This window comes from Colobus angolensis, unplaced genomic scaffold (genome assembly GCF_000951035.1).
Source record: "Colobus angolensis palliatus isolate OR3802 unplaced genomic scaffold, Cang.pa_1.0 Scaffold4, whole genome shotgun sequence".
Lineage (NCBI taxonomy): Eukaryota > Metazoa > Chordata > Mammalia > Primates > Cercopithecidae > Colobus > Colobus angolensis.
In genome coordinates this window covers 14,140,871-14,161,630 of record NW_012117376.1, presented here as the reverse complement: position 1 = coordinate 14,161,630, position 20,760 = coordinate 14,140,871, and the positions used below count along the sequence as shown (strand labels likewise).

The 20,760-nt window shown below is 53.4% G+C and overlaps 1 protein-coding gene and 1 long non-coding RNA gene across 2 annotated transcripts; one reads left to right on the top strand and one right to left on the bottom strand.

Annotated features, from left to right (window-relative positions):
- LOC105521358 lies at positions 1-7,020 on the top strand. The gene is made up of 2 exons (XR_001003257.1): positions 1-170; positions 5,976-7,020. It is a non-coding gene; the product is annotated as an uncharacterized LOC105521358 (long non-coding RNA).
- Positions 7,021-11,115: 4,095 nt separating this feature from the next.
- FAM46B (family with sequence similarity 46, member B) lies at positions 11,116-19,119 on the bottom strand. Its single transcript, XM_011955575.1, has 2 exons — positions 18,559-19,119; positions 11,116-13,034 (listed from the first exon to the last, which is right to left on the bottom strand). The coding sequence occupies exons 1-2, from the start codon at positions 18,820-18,822 to the stop codon at positions 12,021-12,023; spliced, it is 1,278 nt and encodes a 425-aa protein (XP_011810965.1). The 5' UTR covers positions 18,823-19,119; the 3' UTR covers positions 11,116-12,020.
- Between the last annotated feature and the right edge of the window lie 1,641 nt (positions 19,120-20,760).

Genomic DNA, 20,760 nt, shown 5'->3' with positions numbered 1-20,760 from the left:
CCGCGGCCCCGCCTCCCCCCAGCGCTGACCTCCACGCCTGGACCCCTGGCCGCCCCGACAAGCTTCGCCGAGGTGCCGACCGACCGACTGATCGCGGACGCCGGCTGCATGGACTACGGATCCGCAGGAAGAGACAGTGGGGGGCCAGGGGCCCAGTAGAGGAGGCTGAGGTGCGGTCTTAGCGGCTGGTGCGTTCGAGGGTCAGGGCGTGTGGGGGGCTGGTCCAGGGCCGCGAAACTCCCTTCCCTGGAGCTTCTGGCGTCTGCTGGGTCCTTAGTAAAGCTGCCACGTTCTGTTCCCGCCTCTCCCCGACAATCTGGGGAGTGAGAGGTGGTAGCACCAAGTCTCCATTATAAGAGTTGGACTCTTGACGGGGCTCGATCCCATGAACGGGTTGGCGGCAAACTTTTACCGTTTGGAACCTACGGCACGGATGCAGCACCCCCAATCCTCACCCCTACTTGCGTGGCCTTTCCCGGGCCTCTCGGAGCTGTGAGCAGTCTTGCCCTTGAGGATGCTGCTTCCTGGCGTCGCCCAGCTCCATGCCTTCGGGAGGACAGAATAATGAGGCCCCTGGGTGGGGTGGGGGCTGGCACAGGGCTGTACCGCTGAATTCCCCTCTAGGCCTGTTTCACCTGTGGGAAGACGGAATCCCAGAGAGGTTTAGGATTTATTCTCTTCATACTTAGGCCCTTCTTCTAGGAGACAGCTTTTCTTATGCCGTCATGCAGGTTCGCTAAAATTACGGCCTGACTCAGATAACCAGGACAGGATGTCTAGCACCTCCTCACCCAGGGACCCTTACATAGCAGAACCTAGAGGCTTAACTCCCAAACTGTCACTAAGATGACTTGGCCCGGGTGGAACCAGGTGGCACCCTTTAACAGGCCCTAAGGGGGCAGGTATGGCATCATCTTCCAGAAAGGGGGGCCTTAAAGAGCCAGATCTGAGGTGAGATCTGCTTCTCTTCCTGTCAAAATGCCCTTCGGCCTCCCATTCCTCTGTCCCCACTGTGAATGACCTGGCTACCGTATCGCTGCTCACCAGCTGAGTTAATTTCACTCTCACTTGTCAGTGTGCGAAGTGGATCTCTTCACCTTCCTAGAGGGGCTATGGTGATGTCAATACAGGGCAGAGGTCCTTCTGCTTCCCCCCTAAATCATGGAAAGATAATTTATTTTTTGTTGTTTGTTTGTTTTGAGACAGAGTTTAACCCTTGTTGCCCAGGCTGGAGTGCAACGGTGCGATCTTAGCTCACCGTAACCTCCGCCTCCCGGATTCAAGCGATTCTCCTGCCTCAGCCTCCTGAGTAGCTAGGATTACAGGCATGCATCACCATGCCCAGCTCATTTTGTATTTTTAGTAGAGACCGGGTTTCTCTATGTTGGTCAGCCTGGTCTCAAACTTCCGACCTCCAGTGATCTGCCTGCCTCGTCCTCCCAAATTGTTGGGATTACAGACGTGAGCCACTGCACCTGGCCGATAATGTATTATTTAACTCACAGCTGGAAACAGGCACTGCTTTTGCTGATAGAGCCATGAACTAATTTAAAGTCCTACTTTTGCAGAGTGAAGAGGGGATTTCTCAAGGTCACATGCCAGTGAGGGAAGAATCAAGGTTCCTGGCCTGTGTGTGCACCTCCCACAGTACCCTGGACAGGGGCTAGGGAGAGTTGTCCTCTGGATCCTGTCTGCTCTGTGACTTAGAACAACTCTGCCCCCTCTCTGGGCCTCTTTCCTGAGTCCCTTCTTGAGTCAGGGCTTGGGAATGAGGTGGAGTGGGGAGGATGCTTCCTCCCACAGGAATCTGGGGGGGTCAGGTGCACCTGCTCTGACAGGCTGAGGCTTGGGGCCCTTACCGGATCCTCCCTCATCAGCCCTTCTCCCTGGATACCAAACTTTTTGGCTGGTTTCTCGGCTAACAGCCAGGCTTTCCTGAAGGCTTTCTTAGCTGGGGAAGGGAGGTTCAGGAGGGGGTCTCAGAGCCTCTGACAAAGCTAGGGAACCCCAGGGAAGTAGTGAAGGGGGCAGTGCCATCCTCTGGTCTTTCCAGACAGAGACACCTTCCAAAGCCACTTGGGTCATTTGGGGTCTAGAGGCTTAGAGAGGACAGCACTTGCTTGGAAGGAGCTCAGCTCAGGTGCTGGGCTGCAGCCAGGACGGTTTGTTTTCTGGATTGCATGGGAGGGGGCACTTGGTCCAGAGAAGCTTTTAGCTAATGGTGTAAAGTGCTTGGTGCCATCACCGTTTTGACTTTCTCCAGGATTTATTTGTAATCAGCTTGTCCCGATCTGAGGGTGGGGTGGGTGAGTAGAGAATTAGAGATGACACTGGCTAGTGTGTATGTGTGAGGTGGGGGGTAGTAAATAGAGATTGGTCCTGGTGTCACAGGCAGCTCTGCCCTCTCCCTCCACTTCCAGATGTCCTGCTGCTCCTCATCAAGCTTCCTGGCCGGGGCACACACAGGCAGACTTGAACCCCAGCTCCTAGTTAGTGCTATGTCCATTACTCCATAGCCAACTAACAAAAGGCACCTTCCCACCCCTGCCTGACCCTCCAGGGGCCCCTCTAGAAGCTTACCCATCTGGCTTTATTCAGGCTGGGTGCAGTGGCTCATGCCTGTAAGCCCAGCACTTCGGGAGGCCAACGAGGGCCAATCACTTGAGGTCAGGAGTTCAAGACCAGTCTGGCCAACATAGTAAAACCCCATCTCTACTAAAAATGACAAAAATTAGCCAGGCGTGGTGGCGGGCGCCTGTAATCCCAGCTACTTGGGAGGCTGAGACAGAATTGCTTGAAACCAGGAGGTGGAGGTTGCAGTGAGCCGAGATCGCACCACCACACTCCAGCCTGGGCAACAGAGCAAGACTCTGTCTCAAAAAAAAAAAAAAAAAAAGAAAGCTCACCCATCTGGCTCCATTTTCTTCTTAATCAGCAAATATTGATAGGGGCTCAGAAAGCAGAGCCAAATCAGAGGGTCTCTACTTTTAAGGGCTTATGTCTGCTAGCCCTTTTTCCAGGCAGCCTTTCCTGGCTGTCACCATCCCAGGGGACCCCTTGGGGGCTGAGCAGTTTGTTGGAGGGCAGCTGTAGCCCTGGACAGAAGGCTGACTTTCAGAACACTTTCTTGGTGGCCCTCAGCTCTGGGGACAGGACTGAGTACAGGGATCTTGGGGGACCTGTGCATGGAGGACACTGACGGCCACCAGTGAATGTATATCAGCAAAGGGAAATGGGAACAGGAGCCTTTCTTCAGGCTGGTGCTTGGGGCTGGGTTCAAGGTTCTAATCTAGGTACCTGCTCCTCAACTGGATAACCATGTGGGCGGTGCCACCAGAGGGCAGTGTGGGGCTGCTTTCGCCAGACGAAGGAGGCGTGGCCTGGAGCAGGTTCAGTCCTTTATTTTTATTTATTTATTTATTTATTTATTTTAAGACAGGGTCTGGCTCTGTCGCCCAGGCTGGAGGGGTTCAGTCCTTTATTGTTGCCGCCCCCCAGTCATCCCTTTTCCCAGTAGTCCCGGGGCTTCATAGACATTGGGCTGTAGGGGTCTGGGAGAACGAGCAGGGTAGTCATGGTCGGCGCAGCCCTAGAGCGGGAGTGTAGTTCTGGGGATAGCTTCCTGGATAGAGTGGGACTGGAGGCCAGAGCTGTGCCTAGGGGCGGGAACCCTCTTTGAAAGGGGAGCAGAGGAAGTTCCTTTGGCTGGGCTGAACCTGGAACCCCAGGGAGAAGACCCATTAGGAAAGACTTCCAGGAAAGACAGGTAGCCCTTGTTGGGGGTCACTATCAGGATAAAAGACCAGAGTCATTTTGTATTCACAGATTTGTTACACTAATTGATCAGAACTCAGGGTCCCGCTGCCAGTGGCAGCCAGAGTTGCCTCTTAGAGATTAGGCTGGAGCCACAGAACATGGCTGAGGTGCTCCAAGCCTGTAGCCACTCCCCTTCCCTAAGCCTGTCCGCGGGTTCTTTGAGAACAACTTGTGTGCTCAGGCTTCTCAGAGCTGAAGGAGAGGCCTGCTGTGCAGGAGGAGGTATTTGGGAAAGCTTGGAGATCCCCAACCTACTTCTTCCCCCATTGGTCCTTGACTGCACCCTGGCCAGGGGCGATGGGGGAAGGGAACCTTTGGTTCTGGAATAATAACCACCTCTTCTATGCCAGGCCCCTGAGCACTTTACACCCATTAATCTGTTCCGGTCTTCCCAACCACCCTGCAAAGTAAGGGTTGTTATTCCCATTTCCACAGGTGAAGAAAGAGGGAGGGCAGGTGACTTGCCCAAAGACATAGGAGCTGTAAGTGGGGGATCCCTTAAACATTAGGCTATATGGTGATTCATTTATCAGGCTAAAGAGGGGTCCATTTAGGGGGATATCTGGGCTCCCACATTCAAGGCTGTGTATAGTGACCCCTGGTCCTTGGGTCTTGGAAGGGACATGAGATGCTGGAGGGGTGGCAGAAGGTGCCCCTCCCAGAGTCTAGGCACACCCCAACCTGGTTGGGCTTTCGGGGGTGAGTCAGGCTGAGTCAGCACACCTGGCTTCTGACGGTGGGCCAAGGATGCTCAGGGCTCAAGCCTCCCAAGGGCTTGCTTTGGAGGGCTGCCTCCTCTCCCTGCAGATCTGGGCTGGAATATTTGGTGTCAAGGCGAGCAAAGAGCCTGGGATGGCAGAGGAGGAGGATGACAAGCTTCATGGTGGGGGCAAAAAGGGCTGCCGGTGGAACAAGACAGACCTGAGATTTAGTCCTGGCCTGGAACTCCTCAGCTGAGGGACCCTGAGCAATGCCTTCCCTTTTCTGAGCCAGTTTCTTCTGATTTTTTGTTTTTGTATTTTTTCTTTTTTCTTTTTTTTTTTTTTTCAGATCCAGACCTACAAATGTTTTTGTATTTTTGAGGGGAGCTAGGGAGTAGAAAACTTGAGTATTACCTGGGTGCGGTGGCTCATGCCTATAATCCCAGCACTTTGGGAGGCCGAGGCGGGCAGATCACCTGAGGTCAGGAGATCGAGACCAGCCTGGCCAATATGATGAAACCTCATCTCGGGCCAGGCGCAGTGGCTCAAGCCTGTGGTCCCAGCACTTTGGGAGGCCGAGACGGGCGGATCACGAAGTCAGGAGATCGAGACCATCCTGGCTAACACGGTGAAACCCCGTCTCTACTAAAAAAATACAAAAAATCTAGCCGGGCGAGGTGGTGGGCGCCTGTAGTCCCAGCTACTCCGGAGGCTGAGGCAGGAGAATAGCGTGAACCCAGGAGGCGGAGCTTGCAGTGAGCTGAGATCTGGCCACTGCACTCCAGCCTGGGCGACAGAGCGAGACTCCGTCTCAAACAAAAAAAAAAACAAAACTCATCTCTACTAAAAATACAAAAATTAGCCAGGAGTGGTGGCATGCGCCTATAATCCCAGCTACTCAGGAGGCTGAGACAGGAGAATCACTTGAACCTGTGAGGTGGAGGTGGGCAACAGGAGCAAAACTTGGTCTCAAAAAAAAAAAAAAAGGGAAAAAAGAAAACTTGACTATTAAATGAGAAGTCATACTAAGTACCTGGCACATAGTAGAGATCCATAAATGATGGAACCAATTTGCCCAGCCCTGGAGAGGCCGCCAGGACAGATCCCCAGGCAGCGTGGGCCTCTGCTTCTCTAGAGCATCACCATATCAGGAATCCCTGGAATGGGCCCTGGGGAACTCCATAAGGGGAGAAGTGGAGGAGGGGCAGGCTTTTCATCCCAGGAACATTCCATTCTAACTGCTCAGGCTAGGGGATCCCAGCCAAGGACAAAGGCCCAAGGGAGCCTCTGCTTCCCCAGGAGCCCCATTCCATACTATTGCCTCCTGCATCTTCTCTCCACAGTGCCTGCCGTCCCCCCGCCCCACAACCTCAGGCAGATTTCAAGTTGAAGGGTTTGGGTGGGGCTGGGTGGCTGTGGGAAAGAGGCCATTAAAGCTCTTGGAATTATTCTTTCCAGCTCCTTCCAACTCCTCAGAGCCTCCACTCTATGGATCTGGACTCCTGGATTCGGCTTTCTCCCTGGGCACTTCTTTCAGGAAGACGTTGAGAATTGACCTTACACAATCCCAGCGCCCTCCTCACAGGAGCCTTTCACTTCACAGTGGCAAGGGGCTGGTTCTGGGGAACTGGCCAATGCTCTTAATTTCTTCATATACCCCACGTTTGACTTTGGCTTACACTGTACAACTGGAGATGTTGCTACAGGTCCCTGAGATGCAATCAGATCAAGCGTAGCAAGCATTGCCAATGGGAAACTCAAAAGAATTTGTTTTTTTTTTTCCCCTTTCCCCCTACCCTATCCCCGGCCAAGAATTTCTTTTAAAGATACCGTCGTCATTCTTAAACAACACTCTTAACCCCCAGCTGGGGTCCCCATTTTAGTAGATGTCATTGCTTCAAGTCTAATGGCACTGGGAGGCCTGTTTGAGGGAAAACTTTAGTTTGAAAAATCCCTGTTTCCTTCATCCACTGCCCTTGTTCTCTCCACATGGGAGGATGCCTGTAGCCCCTCAGAAAGATAGTCTGCTAGCTTCTAGGGGTTGGGATGGGGGACACACCTTTTTCTCAGGAAGAAGTGGTGGCAATGTAAAACATCTAAGCAAAGTTTTAAATGAAAAAAAGGAAGCACATTTAAACATCCTGATAATGGAGGGAAGGGGGCACATTTACACACAGCCCAGAACTTGTAGAATTCTGCAAAGTGAATGTATATTGAATTAGTCTCCTGCCTTATACATTCAGGAAGAATAAATTTCCGTAATGTAAGGCAAATGCATGGGGTTCTGAGGTTTACTTTGCAAGTGTCCTTGCTGCCTTTCCTCTGTGTCTATTATGGCTGTAAGTTGACAGTTCCTGGAGCAGCTTCTATTTAATTTCGTTTGGCAGTCTGGCCCTGTTGACTGACTGATTTGCAGACCAATTCTCCCTTGACCTGACTCACAGCCACCTGCTCTTACCCCCCTCCTCAGGAAGTCTTCCTCATTAAAGGATGTGATGAGGGAGCTCAGGGATGAGAATGCACATGTGAGACTGTGTGACACCGAGGGAGGTTGTGCGAATTGGTGACAACATGGCAGCACGATGGCCTGTGAGGGTTGTGCGACTGTGCTGGCGACCATATGGACTTGTTTATCAGTCAATGGGTAAGCAGGAGATGGCACATTCAAACTGGGAAGCGTTTTAAAAATAGACTATTCTGGCCTGGCGTGGTGGCTCACACCTGTAATCCCAGCACTTTGGGAGGCTGAGGCAGGAGGGTTGTTTGAGCTCAAGAGTTTCGAGATCATCCTGGGAGATCCCTTCTCTATAAAAATGGAAAAATTAGCCAGGTGGGGTGGCCCATGCCTGTGGTACCAGCTGCTTAGGAGGCTGAGGTGGGAGGATTGCTTGAGCCCAGGAGGTCAAGGCTGCACTAAGCTATGATCGTACCACTGTGCTCCAGCTTGGGCAACAGAGCAAGACCCTATCTCAAGAAATAAAATGAGACTATTTCCAAAGGCGTGGGCTGGGCTTGGTGGCTCACACTTGCAATTCCAGCACTTTGTGAGGCTGAGGCGGGCAGATCACCTGAGGTCAGGAGTTTGAGACCAGCATGGCCAACATGGTGAAACTCCGTCCTATTAAAAATACAAAAATTAGCCAGGCGTCGTTGTGTGCACCTGTAGTCCAAGCTCCTTGGGAGGCTGAGGCATGAGAATCGCTTGAACCTGGGAGGCGGAGGTTGCAGTGAGCCAAGATCGGGTCACTGTACGCCAGCCTGGGCGAGTGCTGTTCCCCCCGCCGAAAAAAAAAGTAAGAAGGGATGGTGCAGCTCTCTGGGGCCAGCAACAGTGAGAAGCCTTTGCAACTCTTCAGTCTGAGGGTGAGGAGAGGCCACTGTGTGGAGTGGGGCTCCTGACAGGAACAGTGACCTTTGGTTGAGGGATGTGGCCAACCATGGCAGCCTGGTAGAGAGGGAACAAAGAGAATAAACATCTACTCCTCCCTTAAGTCTCCTTAAGACGCTGGGATGTGTCATTGGCAACCCAACAGGAAGCTGGGGAACAAGGGAGCCATTGACGCAGTCCACAGATGCCAGCCCCCAGGGCACAGAGCAGAAGTTTGGCAAGTGAAAGCGGAAGGGCAGCATATCATTTAACTGTCTGAGGCTATGCCTTGTTCGTCAAAGTCCACAGCGATGTTCCTTCCCCATCCGCTCCTTCCCCATCCGGAGCTCCCATCACCCTCGGGTCTGAGTGGGTGGGTGGACTGTTGCTTGGAGAGCACGGTGAGGTTGGAAGGTAGAGGACAGGGCTTTCCCTTCTCAGCCTTTGCCTTGCTGGCTCTGAGTCCCAGTTCCTGATTCCTGCCTGTCCTGGTGTCCTAGGTAGCCGCAGGAATTGTCCACAGGAGGAACCATGTCAGCCACTGAGTTGGTGTTTTTCTCACACCCAGAAACACTGCACCACTCCCAAACGTAACCACAGGCATGCTGCTGCCATCATGAGCCCTGGATAGTCATCACAAGCCATAATTAGTGTCACATGTATACCAAGAAAACGTACATGTTGGCCATGTGCGATGGCTCACGCCTGTAATTCCAGCACTTTGGGAGGCTGAAGTGGGCAGATCACGAGGTCAGGAGTTCGAGACCAGCCTGACCAACATGGTGAAATCCCGTCTCTAGTAGAAATACAAAAATTAGCTGGGCGTGGTGGCGGGCACCTGTAATCCCAGCTACTCAGGAGGCTAAGGCAGGAGAATGGCTTGAACCCGGGAGGCGGAAGTTGCAGTGAGCCGAGATGGCGCCTCTGCACTCCAGCCTCCTGGGTGACAGAGCAAGACTCTGTCTCAAAAAAAAAAAGAAAAAGAAAAACGTACATCTTGCCATACTGCTACACTGTGCCATAGTCATGTATAAAATGACAAATGTCACAGTGATGCCAAATTATGCCCTGCTGTCACATATGTACAGGAGACAACTGTCACAATCCTGTGAAATCACAGTGCGGGAGCAGGATGGAACAGAAGTTAACAGCAATGGCTCTGGATCCAGACAAACCTCTTTGACCTCTCTGGCCTCAGTTTCTGTGTCTGCCAAATGGAAAGAACGCTTTCTTTCCCCTTGTGGAGTTGTTGCAAGGATGATATGGGAGATCATGATTGGGAAGACCTCAGCATAGTGCCTGCCGGAGTGAAGCCCACCAGGAATGGTGGCTGCTGCTGTGGACACCTGTCTCACGTGTCCCCACTGCCTCACACCCGTGCGTGTGTGCAGTACCAGCAGCCGGATGAGGCCAGCCAGACACCCTCAGGTGCATGTGCCAGAGCACATGCACATTCACAGGCAAGCTCTCTGCCCGGAATGCTCTTTCTCTAAATATCTTCATGCTCACCTCCAACCACCTTTATGTCTTTGTTCAATCAAATGAGTTGCACCCTGACTTCTTTTTTTTTTTTGAGATGGTATCTCGCTCTGTTGTCCAGGCTGGAGTGCAGTGGTATGATCTCAGCTCACTGCAACCTCCGCCTCCCAGGTTCAAGCGATTCTCCTGCCTCAGCCTCCTGAGCAGCTGGAATTACAGGTACACACCACCATACCCAGCTAATTTTTGTATTTTTAGTAGAGATGGGGTTTCACCATGTTGGCCAGGCTGATCTCAAACTCCTGACCTCGGGTGATCTGCCCATCTCAGCCTCCCAAACTGCTGAGATTACAGGCATGAGTCACTGTGCCTGGCCCCTGACTTATTTTTCAATTTGCAAACCCGAGCATTTCCAGTCCCTTATCCTGCTATATTTTTACATATCACTGATCATGTAAGACCATACGGTTCAGTTTATTTTCTGTCTACTCCGTTAGAATGTAATCTTCACAAGGACACGGATTTTTTTCTTTTATTTGCTGATGTATTCCCAGCACCCAGAATGGTGTCTGGCACATGGTGGCTGAATGTAATGTATACACACATGTACCATACAGGTTTCTGGCTTTTTCAGCCCTTAACACAAGCACATCCAGGTGAACTCCACCCCCCAGCCCAAAAAGGTAAGTCTGGAAGCCTCTCATGCCAAGGCTGAAATGGCCAACTCAGGAGGTGGGACAAACTTAGTCCTTCCCATGACCATAGTTGGGTGATCACAGCTGGGATGGGGATGGGAGCTGGTTTTAGTCACCAAGCAAAGAAAGCCTTTCTGCTCGCTTTCCAGCCATTTTGAGCTCAACAGCAGAAGGGACTCGGAGCAGGTGAGTTGGCTGGACTCACCCTGGTGACCTGGGGCCTTCCTCTGCAGCATTGTTTTTCCACCCTGGCTGGAACCATCAAAGTCACCACTTCAGAGGCCCCTAATGTGGCTGAATATGTTAAGGGCTTTGCAATCCCTGGATCAAAGAGGCTGGGCAAACAGCGGGCAGCGTCCAGGCCCATGATTGACTGGCTGATGCCCTGAGGGCGCAGCATGCTAGGAGCTTGTGGTTGACACTCCTAGACAGCCTGGCATGGCACCATCTGGGTTTGGGAAGGGGAGACTCTCCCCATCCAGGGGATCTGATTAGATTGAGCCAGAGCACACCCATCAGTGCTTGGGGCGGGAAGGAGCTGGAGGACTGAGGGAGCCTCTCCCAAGTGGAGGACCTACCTGGACTCAGGCTTAGGGGGCACCCTAGCAGTTCCCCAGTCTCAGCCACCTTTGCTGCAGGGGCCTCCAGTCCAGATTCACCCAGCCTGTTCTCTAGCTGCTCCCTTGGAAGAGGTTGGGTAGGCAGAGCTAGGTTCAAGTACCCCTGAGCACCAGAGTCTGAATCTAGGCCCAGAGCTATTTGGATTCCAGGTAGAAAACATAAAAATATTTACTCCTTAACAAGAGTCCTAGACCTGCGAAGGCAACATGCAGGTGCAGGTCACACATGTAGACAGCAGCTCTCAATATACAGCTGGTCAGGCTGGGGCTGGGGTTGGGAGGAGGGGCAGTCCTCCAGCCATAGCCCAGGCTTCAAACCCTGCTCCCCACAAATGCTCCCTTCCACAGTACAAGCCCGACTCCAACTAGGGGAGGCAGCTGCAGCCCCTACAGCTACAGAAGGTCCTTATTTCCCCAGAAAAAGCATGGCACTAAGGTTCAGTGTAGACAGTTTTTATTATAAGGCAGGTGTTAAGAGTGCAAAACAGCAACAAATCCAGGGGAATGCCAAGGGGGTGGGAGTATGGCTCCCCTCCCCCATGTGAGAGCCCTGTAACCAAGCCAGTGGGGTGGGAACATGGACTTGACTGTGGCAAATTCAGGCTTAGCACCCTCCAAAGAACAAGATCCCAGGCAGGAGGGCTCCTTGCAACAAGGGGGAAAGGAGTGGCACCCTGGAAGGGGCCTGGGCTGTGACCCACCCTGGGCTGCTTGGCTCCTGTATACTGCCCACCTCAACCCCTCAAGAGGAAGGCTTCACAGCTTGGGGTATGTATTTCAGAGAACCAGGCTAAACCCAGCCCTCCCCAAACCCATGTATCTGCCTCAGGCCTCAGTTTCCCTCCTCCCAGTGATTACCCAAGTTGGACCATCAGGCCCTGTAGTGGCCCAGCCTGACCAAAGTGACAAGTCCCCGTAACATACCATATATCAGTCAGTGTGTGGGCTGCAGGCCCTCCAAAGCTGCTGGGATCACCACAGGCTGGCCCTAGTCAAAAAGACCCTCTTAGGCCATGGGAATCAATCCGAGGTGCTGTGCATTAAGGCTACCACCCCAAATTTGTTTTGTCCCCTGAAGGCAATTGACTTCCAAGACAAATGGCTCCTGCTCCCCACCGTTATGTGGGTCCAAAAGTGTGATGCAATAACCAAAGGGTCCTCCTGCTGAGAGCCACAGGGGCCTCGTGCTCGGGGAAGTCCGGTCTGTTCAATCGAAGGCCCAACCCTGCAGTGCTGGGCCACCTGGCACAGGCTGCGTCTCTGGTCACGTCCTCCACACACTCTTGGAGGCCCCACTCCACCCCGTGAGGCCCAGTCCCTTCCCTTCTGGCCAGGGTCTGAGTCAGTTACAAGGCAGCCAGGTGGGATAGGCACGAGCCAGGAGAGGCTGCACAGGGGTCACGTAGTAATTGACAGTGGCTGGCACAACCCCGTCGGTGCCTGGAGGGCGCCAGGCCAGGGCGGCAGTGGCAGCCGGGCCCTGCTCAGCCAGTGCCTGCAGCGCCAGTGCGGCAATGAGGTCTAGCGTCTGGCGGCGCTCGTGGTTCATGAGGCACACGGTGCTCTCGTTGACCACCCGGTGCAGTGTCACCAGGCAGGCGTAACGGCGGGCTGCGTCAGCCCCACCAAAGTGGGCCTCCAGGTAGCGCTCTAGGGTGCGCCGCTGCTCCACCAGGTCTGGAAAGTCGATGAAGAAGCGGGAGCACATGTAGCGCTGCAGGGCGCGCACATCGGTGCTGGGCCGGGGCCGGAAGCCCCGCACCAGGAGGTGGCAGTACTTGAGGAGGCCACCCCCTCGGATCTCCTCGGGACTGCGAGTGGCGATGACACGGTGCCGCAGGTGCTCCAGGGCCTCGGCGAAGTCCCCATACAGGCTTTCACCTGTGACTGTTGGGTGGAAGGCCTCAGACATGGGAGTGGACGAACACTGGCCAAAGAGCAACAGGGAGTCCAGGATGATCTGGAAGGAGTCTATGCTGAATTCAAACTGGCGTCTCACCGAGTCCACAAACTTGAGCTCCACGTTCTTGCCGCTCTTGTTGGACAGTGAGATGAGACTCCAGCGGTCCGAGTCTGTGCACACTTTCACCAGCTTCTGCACGTATGCCTCCTTGAGTGTCAGTGGCGTGATCTTAGCCCGGCTCACACCTGCCGGCAGGAAGTCTAGCAGGCAGGCCAGCACCACTGCCTTGGTCAGCTGGAAGGATGCCTCACTGCACAGGTCCACCCGGAACACCAGGTCCAGATCCTTGTAGCCCAGGCCACTCTCAGGGTGCAGCACGTGGCTGGCAGCGGAACCATGCAGCCGCACACTGTGCACGTGCAGGCCCTGCTCCTCCAGGCTGCTACGGACCACCTTCGAGGGGAGAGCAGGAAGGAGAGGTGTCAGGAGCGGGCCCCAGGGGTCCACCAAGGACTTCCATGTACTTATCCCAGTAACGTCAACCACTGTTGGCCCCTAATCAGCTGTTATGCTTTTGGAAAATCATCTAACTTTTTATTTTATTTTTTTGGAACGTGGGAAGTCATTTAACTCCCTAAGCCTAATCTGAGAATGGACCATCTGGAGGAATGACCAGGAAGAATAGCAATGATAATAGCACAGAATGACCCATTCCTGGTCAGGAATGACCAGGAAGAATAGCATAGAATTTACTAAACAGCAGGTCACTTAATTCTTACAATAACCCTGTGAGGTGGATACTATCATTCCCACTTTACAGATGCAAAAATGGAAGTACAGAGGGGTCAAGTAACTAGCTCAAAGGCAAACAGCTGGTGAATGCAGAGCTGGGAATAAAACTCAAGAGTCCAAAATCTTTTTATTTTTATTTGAGACGGAGTCTCACTTTGCCGCCAAGGCTGGAGTGCAGTGGCGTGATCTCGGCTCACTGCAACCTCCATCCCCCAAGTTCAAGTGATTCTTCTGCCTCAGCCTCCCGAGTAGTTGGGATTACAGGCGCCTGCCACTGTGCCTGGCTAATTTTTGTATTTTTAGTAGAGATGGGGTTTCACCATCTTGGCCAGGCTGGTCTTGAACTCCTGACCTCGTGATCCACCCGCCTCCGCCTCCCAAAGTGCTGGGATTATAGGCGTGAGCCACTGCGCTCGGCAGTCCAAGTCTTAACCATGCTATTCTACCTCTCAAACTGCTAGTAAAACAGTTCTGTGCCAGGCACTGCGCTAACTGCTCAAACATGTTGGGAATATGGTTAGCATTTCACATTCATGTCCACATTAACCCTCCCAATAATCCTACATTTGAGTATTATTTTGATTGATAGATGGAGGACCTCAGGCACAGAAAGGTTAAGAAACAAGTCAAGGTCATAGAATGGTCAGGCTGAGACCAGAACCCAGGTTAGTTGGATTCTCAAGTTCATGTATATCCTTTTGACTACAATGCACTCATCCTAATTCATACTTACAAGGACCCAGTGAGGCAAATATTATATACTTTTTTTGCTCTCAGATGAGGAAACTGAGGCTTACAGTGGTGAAACAGCTAAGGGTCAGTGAAAACTCTCAGCCCTCAGACAGCCCCCAGGCCTGATGGCACAGGACAGATAAACCTATAAGTGGTCCCTCCCCTGAGGTACCAGGTAGGGAGAAGAGTGAAGCTGGGGGTTGGGGACATTCAGTTTTCTCAGTAACCCAAAGTTGCCCTGAAAGTGACTAGGCAGCATTCCTGTTCTGAGTGATTCTGCAACCCTGCCTTGCTGCCAAGTCAGCACCCAGCTCCAGACCAGGCTGTTCTCCTTGCCTCCCAGGGAATTACTACAAAGAAGGCACCTAAGTGCTGAGAAGGCAAGCTGTGGTGGAGCAATCCGAGGCGGGCGGCGCCCTCCAGGAAGACTTCCGGGAGGAGCACCTTTACCAGGGGAAGATATTGTCATGGCAATGGGGGGTAAACAACTGGCCATAAGGAACACGGAGAATGGGGCATAAGCAGCTGGCCATCAGGAACACAGAGGGTGGCGGAAGGAGGCCAGGCACCTAATGAGTGCCGAGCACTGGACCTTGTTGCCAGAACCTATGGGGACAGGTCTTTCGTTCGTTCTTTTTTTTTTTTTTTTGGGACAGAGTCTCTCTCTGTCATCCAGGCTGGAGTGCAGTGGTCAGCTCACTGCAACCTCTGCCTCCCAGGTTCAAGTAATTCTTCTCCCTCAGCCTCCTAAGTAGCTGGGATTACAGGTGCCCATCACCATGCTCAGATAACTTTTGTATTTTTAGCAGAGATAGGGTTTCACCATGTTGGCCAGGCTGGTCTTGAACTCCTGACCTCAGGTGATCTACCTGCCTCAGCCTCCCAAAGTACTAGGATTACAGATTACAGGCATGAGCTACCGTGCCAGGCCAAGTCTTTTTATTTGTTTTTAATATGGAATTTTTTTTTCTGCCTTTCCAACCAAACCCTTCTCTACCTTCCTTTCCTCCATCCTTTTTTTTTTTTTTTTTTTTTGAGAGAGTCCTGATTTTGTAGTCCAGGCTGGAATGTAGTGAATGCAGTGGCACGATCTCAGCTCACTGCAACCTCTGCCTCCTGGGCTCAAGCAATCCTCCCACTTCAGCCTCCCAAGTAGGTGGGACTAAAGGTGTGTGCCACCACACCCAGCAATTTTTTATTGTTTGCAGTGATGGGACTCTGCCAGATTGCCCAGGCTGGTCTTGAACTCCTGGACTCAAGCTATTCTTCTGCTTTGGCCTCCCAAAGTGCTGGGATTACAGGCATGAGACACTGTGCCCAGCCCGGGACAGGTCTCCTGGGAAACTGAAGCTCACAGGAGTGATGCCACCTGCACAAGATCACGTGGAGATGCCTTCAAACCCAGGTATGGCTGACTCCAAAGCCTATCCTGTTTCTACCACATTACAGTCCCAGGGTTCAGAAGGAACAGGGACTAGTTCGAATCCACCTTCTCTTTCTAAATTTCAAAGCAAAGGCAACCCTCAAGGTACTGAAGCCCAGAGCCAGAGTAGTTGGGGAACAGGAAGATGGGGGTTGGGAGATGCCTTGGCCAGACAAGGCCAGTCGCTGCAGTCCAGCCTGTGGGACTTCTAACCCACACCCTGTCAGCTGGCAGCTGTGCCTGCATGGGCCAAAGACCTTGGTCGAAGGACCCAACCAAACCTGCAGAGAAGACCAGCCCCTTCCTCAGATCCCATTAGGGCTGACTGAGCCTTACTCAGTGCCAGCTCCTGCTCCCAGGCCGGTGCCCACCCCAGGGCTTGGCATCCGGCCTAGTGAGTAGGTAGCAGTACTCGTTAAATCCCCTGCGTCAGGGCCATGGGGCCAGCTGTGTCAGCCAGCCAGTCGCTGTTGTCTCCTTCCCAGGTGTGACTACAGCCAGCTTGGCAGGCAGTCACCAGATACCACCACACCCAAGTACTGCAGGGCAGCTTGGTGCCTCCTGAATCAGACTTTCCAGCCATGGAGGGGGCAATGGCTGCACCCTCCTTTTTCCCATGCCAAGGCCCTCCCCACAACCACTCTGCTCCAGGCTGCTGCTGAGACCTGCAGGGAGACTGACAGATGCTGTCAGCCAGCAGGCTTACAAAACTCACATGCTGTGCCGCCTGATGCAGGCCCTCTGGCTGCAGCTGGAGAGATCAGATTGTCTAGTTCAATCCTCTGGGCCCAGAGAAGGCAAAGGACTTGTCCAAGGTTACACAACCAATAAAAGGCCTCCCTGCCTGTAGCTCTGGGAAGCCTCCTTACGGTAGGGTGGGTCCCTTTAGCACAGGTACAAGCAAGAACAGCATCTCTACACTTGGATCGCCACTACAGGCAAAGTTTTGTAGGGGTGGAGAGGGAGAAAGCTTCCAATTTTTGAGCCATAGGACAACTCAGTAGCAGCGAAAAGCCCCAAGGCAACAACCACCACCACCCTCCCCCTCTCCCCTGCCGCCAACCCTGCACACATCCCAATAGCTTTAGAAGCTGCCAGCTGTGGATTCCTTCCAAGAAACTTTCTTTCCTGTGGAGGCAGCTGTACAGGTCAGGTGAAGGCACCTGGCCCCTTCGGAGTCTGGAACCAGAGAGGGTGTTGGAGAGCAGCAGCCTAATCCATCCATCCCAGTTGAACAGATGGGGACAATGAGCCCAGCAAAGAGAATTGACAACAAAGAGTCCAGGGCCTGAATCCAGAAGTCCAACTTCCCAGCCCAGCTCTGAAGTCTCTGCCGCCCTTCCTCACCGTCGCTGACAGCTCCCTGTTCTGTGCTATCTCTGACTCGGGTTTAGAAGGACATGGCACCACCATTGCATTGTAAAGTTAGCTTCTTTTGACCTGGAATCTCCCCCATCTGGCTAGGAGCACCTGAAGGGATGGAGGCTGAGTCCCAGTCATATCCGTGCCCTTGGTTTCCTAAACAGGGCTTGGCACAGAGCAGACACCAAAAGAGGCAATCTGAGCCATACTGACAGGGCAAGGACTTCCCCTCCTTCCAGGGTACCCCTTGTTCTTGCAGAGGGGGGCTGCCATACTGAGCTCCACCTTCCCCTCCCTGCCATGCCTGGGGCCACAGTCCTGGAGGTGCAGCAGCTGGGGCCCCAGGAATGACTTGACTGTCCTGGGGAGAAAAGCCTCAACTGGTTTCCTAATCACCCAGGTGACAGTGAGCAGCCGGCGAACTCCACTGGGCCGCCTGTGAGTCAGCCCAGGAGAATCTGCCCCCACCCCCTCCAGTTCCTAGTTCCTTGGGAGGGTGGGGGAGGTAATCCCCCAGGAGGCACCCCTCCCCCTCTGTGGGAAGCCCAGGTAGTAGGAGGCAGGGGAAGGGCCGGCTTCATCCAAAGGAAGCCATCAGCTGGCAGGAACGCACAGGAGTCCTTGCTGGGCTTCTTGGTTTGTTTTATCAGAGGACCCTCCCTAACACCTAGAAGTTGACCTTGGGAGCCCGGGAAAGGGTGGGAAAACATTGAACCTACTGTAATCTGCTCCTGGGAAGACCCAAGATTCCCCAGGTTTGATTTTCACCTCATGAAGTAATCTTGGGTGGCAAACTGACCCAGCTATAAAATGGGTACAATAATTACCACAGTCTGGTATTTCAGAACATGACAGCATCTGGGCTGTACAGATGAAAAAGCAGTCTTGGGGTCGTTGAAGTTCAGATAAAGGGAAGAGTTGGAGGAGGGAGGGGCTGTCAGAATTCTTTTCTCCCTTTCCTCAGGAGAGAGGGGACGTGGGGCCTGAGGCCTGGGTTGGCCTTCATTTCCAGTCTTGGGAAGGAGAAGAAACACCTAAATTGGTCACTTAATGTTGCCCTTGGAGATGGGGTATCAGGTCTGACCTTCAGCTTAATAAATCTTGGGCCACAACCCCCGCTGAGAGAGAGGGAGTCCCTGACAAGTTTTCGTGGCTTTTCCACGGGGTGGAGGGGAAGGGGCGGTTTCTCCAGCAGAGGGCTGTAGGGGCACAAGGGCAGAGTCTGCTCCTAGAACCTCCAGAGAGAAAAGGAGGGTGAGGTCCAGGGATGCCCAGATAGGGAAGGAAAAGCTATTTTGGACTCAAGCATGCACACTTACCCACCCAGGGCTGCCTGGCTGTCTTTTGTCCTTGCAGGCAGGGACAAATTCTTTCCCCAATGCCCTCGACATCCTCCTCCCCTCTCCCAGCCAGGCCCTGGGTGAGTGATCCGTGGGGAATCAGGGTTCTCTAGGAGTCGAGATGGAAAAGCCAGGTGGGGAAGGATTAGTAGATGCAGGGGAAGGGGAGGTCTGATCTACCATTCATAATGCTGTGCAATTGTTACAGCCATGTCTCCGTTCCTCAGTTTCCCTAGCTGTCTAGAAAGTCAAACAGACTACAAATGCCTTCCAGCCACGAGAGCCTCAGAAGGGATTCCCCCACATACCCCGCCCCGCGTCCTCTCACCTGCACGATCTGCCGGGGCTGCACACTCAGCGTGGGGAAGTTGCCGCGCCCATGAATGGGAATCGGCTCGCTCAGGAGAGCGTCCAGTCGCTTCACCTGTGGCCAGCTCAGCCCGCTCAGGTGCCGTCCGGGGGAGGCCGACAAGGCCTCTGGGTCGGGGCCGCCGCCTGCCGGGGCTGCCGTGGCCACCGCCGTGGCCGCAGCCGTTCCCACCTGAGCAGCTGCCCGGTCCCGGCGCTCAGCTCCGCTCTCCGACGGCATCATTCGCCCGGCTCCCGAGCCCCGACGGCAAAAACCGTGGGGGTGGTTAAGGGGAGGAGGACAGGGAGAGCCGCTGGGCAGGGGCCAAGGCGGGGGGGCACGGAGTCAGAGACGGGGCAGCAGCGACGGCGAGACAAAGCCAGGGCACACCTCGGACGGCGACGACTTACCGACCCTAACGCCTGCAGCCCGAGGCCCAGCGGACTCTTATAGGCCGCGGGCGACATGCCCATTGGCCCGGGCCGCTGCCACACAGCGAGAGCCGCCCCGCCTCTTGACGCTCCGGACAGTGGTCTGCAGAGCTTTGCACGCGAGTCACTGTTCTCTAGGGAGATTCCGATTGGCTAGAGGGCACGCCCCTTCCCCGCCCTCCCTCTCAGGCTGAATTCCCTCCTTTGGTCCTTGAAGAACTTTTGTTCACTGTGATTGGCCCGGGCCTGGACTTAAAGGGACAGCGCCCACCCCGCCTCTGCAGGGTCAGGAGGGAGGGAAGTGACCTGCGGACTTTGTAGCCGAGTCAGACCACTGAAAAATTCCAGGTTCTGTTTTTTGTTTTTTAGCGCTGAGAGAAATTGAGAAGTCACCTAGTCTTGTCCTCCTGGTCACCTACTATTTTCAGAAGCCCAAAGAGATTGCGCCACGTGATCAACTCTGCACAGCACTGCTCATGCTTTGGCAGTTTTCCAGAGCCTAGGAAAGGTATAATAATAAACTCTGTGCATACCAAGGTAAAGGCTATTTTTTTTTTTTTTTTGAGACGGAGTCTCGCTGTGTCACCCAGGCTGGAGTGTAGTGGCGCGATCTCGGCTTACTGTAACCTCCGCCTCCCGGGTTCAAGCAATTCTCCTGCCTCAGCCTCTCGATTAGCTGGGATTACAGGCATGCGCCACCAACTTTTTTGTATTTTTAGTAGACACGGGGGTTTCACCATATTGGCCAGGCTGGTCTCGAACTCCTGACCTTGTGCTTCACCCACCTCGACCTCCCAAAGTGCTGGGATTACAGGCGTGAGCCACCGCGCCGGGCCCTAAGGTAAAGGCTTTCTAAGGCACTCTGTTGATTGGCCTTGCAAACCACAGCATGATGAGAGTTGATGTACAGCATAGCCGATTTAGGGAAGGAGAGGTCTGCTCAGAGAGGGTTTGTGATTACCCACTGTCACACAGCAAACTAGTCAGGCCCTGGTCATGAACCAGGGCTATAGAATCTGTGGTGCATGTTTTTACCACTGTACCTACCCAAACCCAGCACCTTTCTGGGGCTAGAGAATGAATAATGTGTTTACATGTTTTTCTGCAGGTCTAGACAAAATATAATTTTTTTTTTTTTTTTTTTTTTTTTGAGACGGAGTCTCGCTCTGTCGCCTGTCGCCGGGGCTGGAGTGCAGTGGCTGGATCTCAGCTCACTGCAAGCTCCGCCTCCCGGGTTTACGCCATTCTCCTGCCTCAGCCTCCCGAGTAGCTGGGACTACAAGCGCCCGCCACCTCGCCTGGCTAGTTTTTTGTATTTTTTAGTAGAGATGGGGTTTCACCGGGTTAGCCAGGATGGTCTCGAACTCCTGACCTCGTGATCCACCCGTCTCAGCCTCCCAAAGTGCTGGGATTACAGGCTTGAGCCACCGCGCCCGGCCGACAAAATATAATTTTAAAAAATATATGTTTACATATTTTGCTCTCACACTTTACAGGACCTAGGGGATGAGGCTTATGATTGTTGTTACTTTTATTTTTTATTTTTATTTATTTATTTTCTTGAGACAGAGTCTCGCTGTCACCCAGGCTGGAGTGCAGTGGCACAATCTTGGCTCACTGCAAGCTCCGCCTTCCAGGTTCACAGCATTCTCCTACCTCAGCTGCCCGAGTAGCTGGGACTACATGCTCCAGCCACCACGCTTGGCTAATTTTTTGTATTTTTAATAGAGACAGAGTTTCACCATGTTAG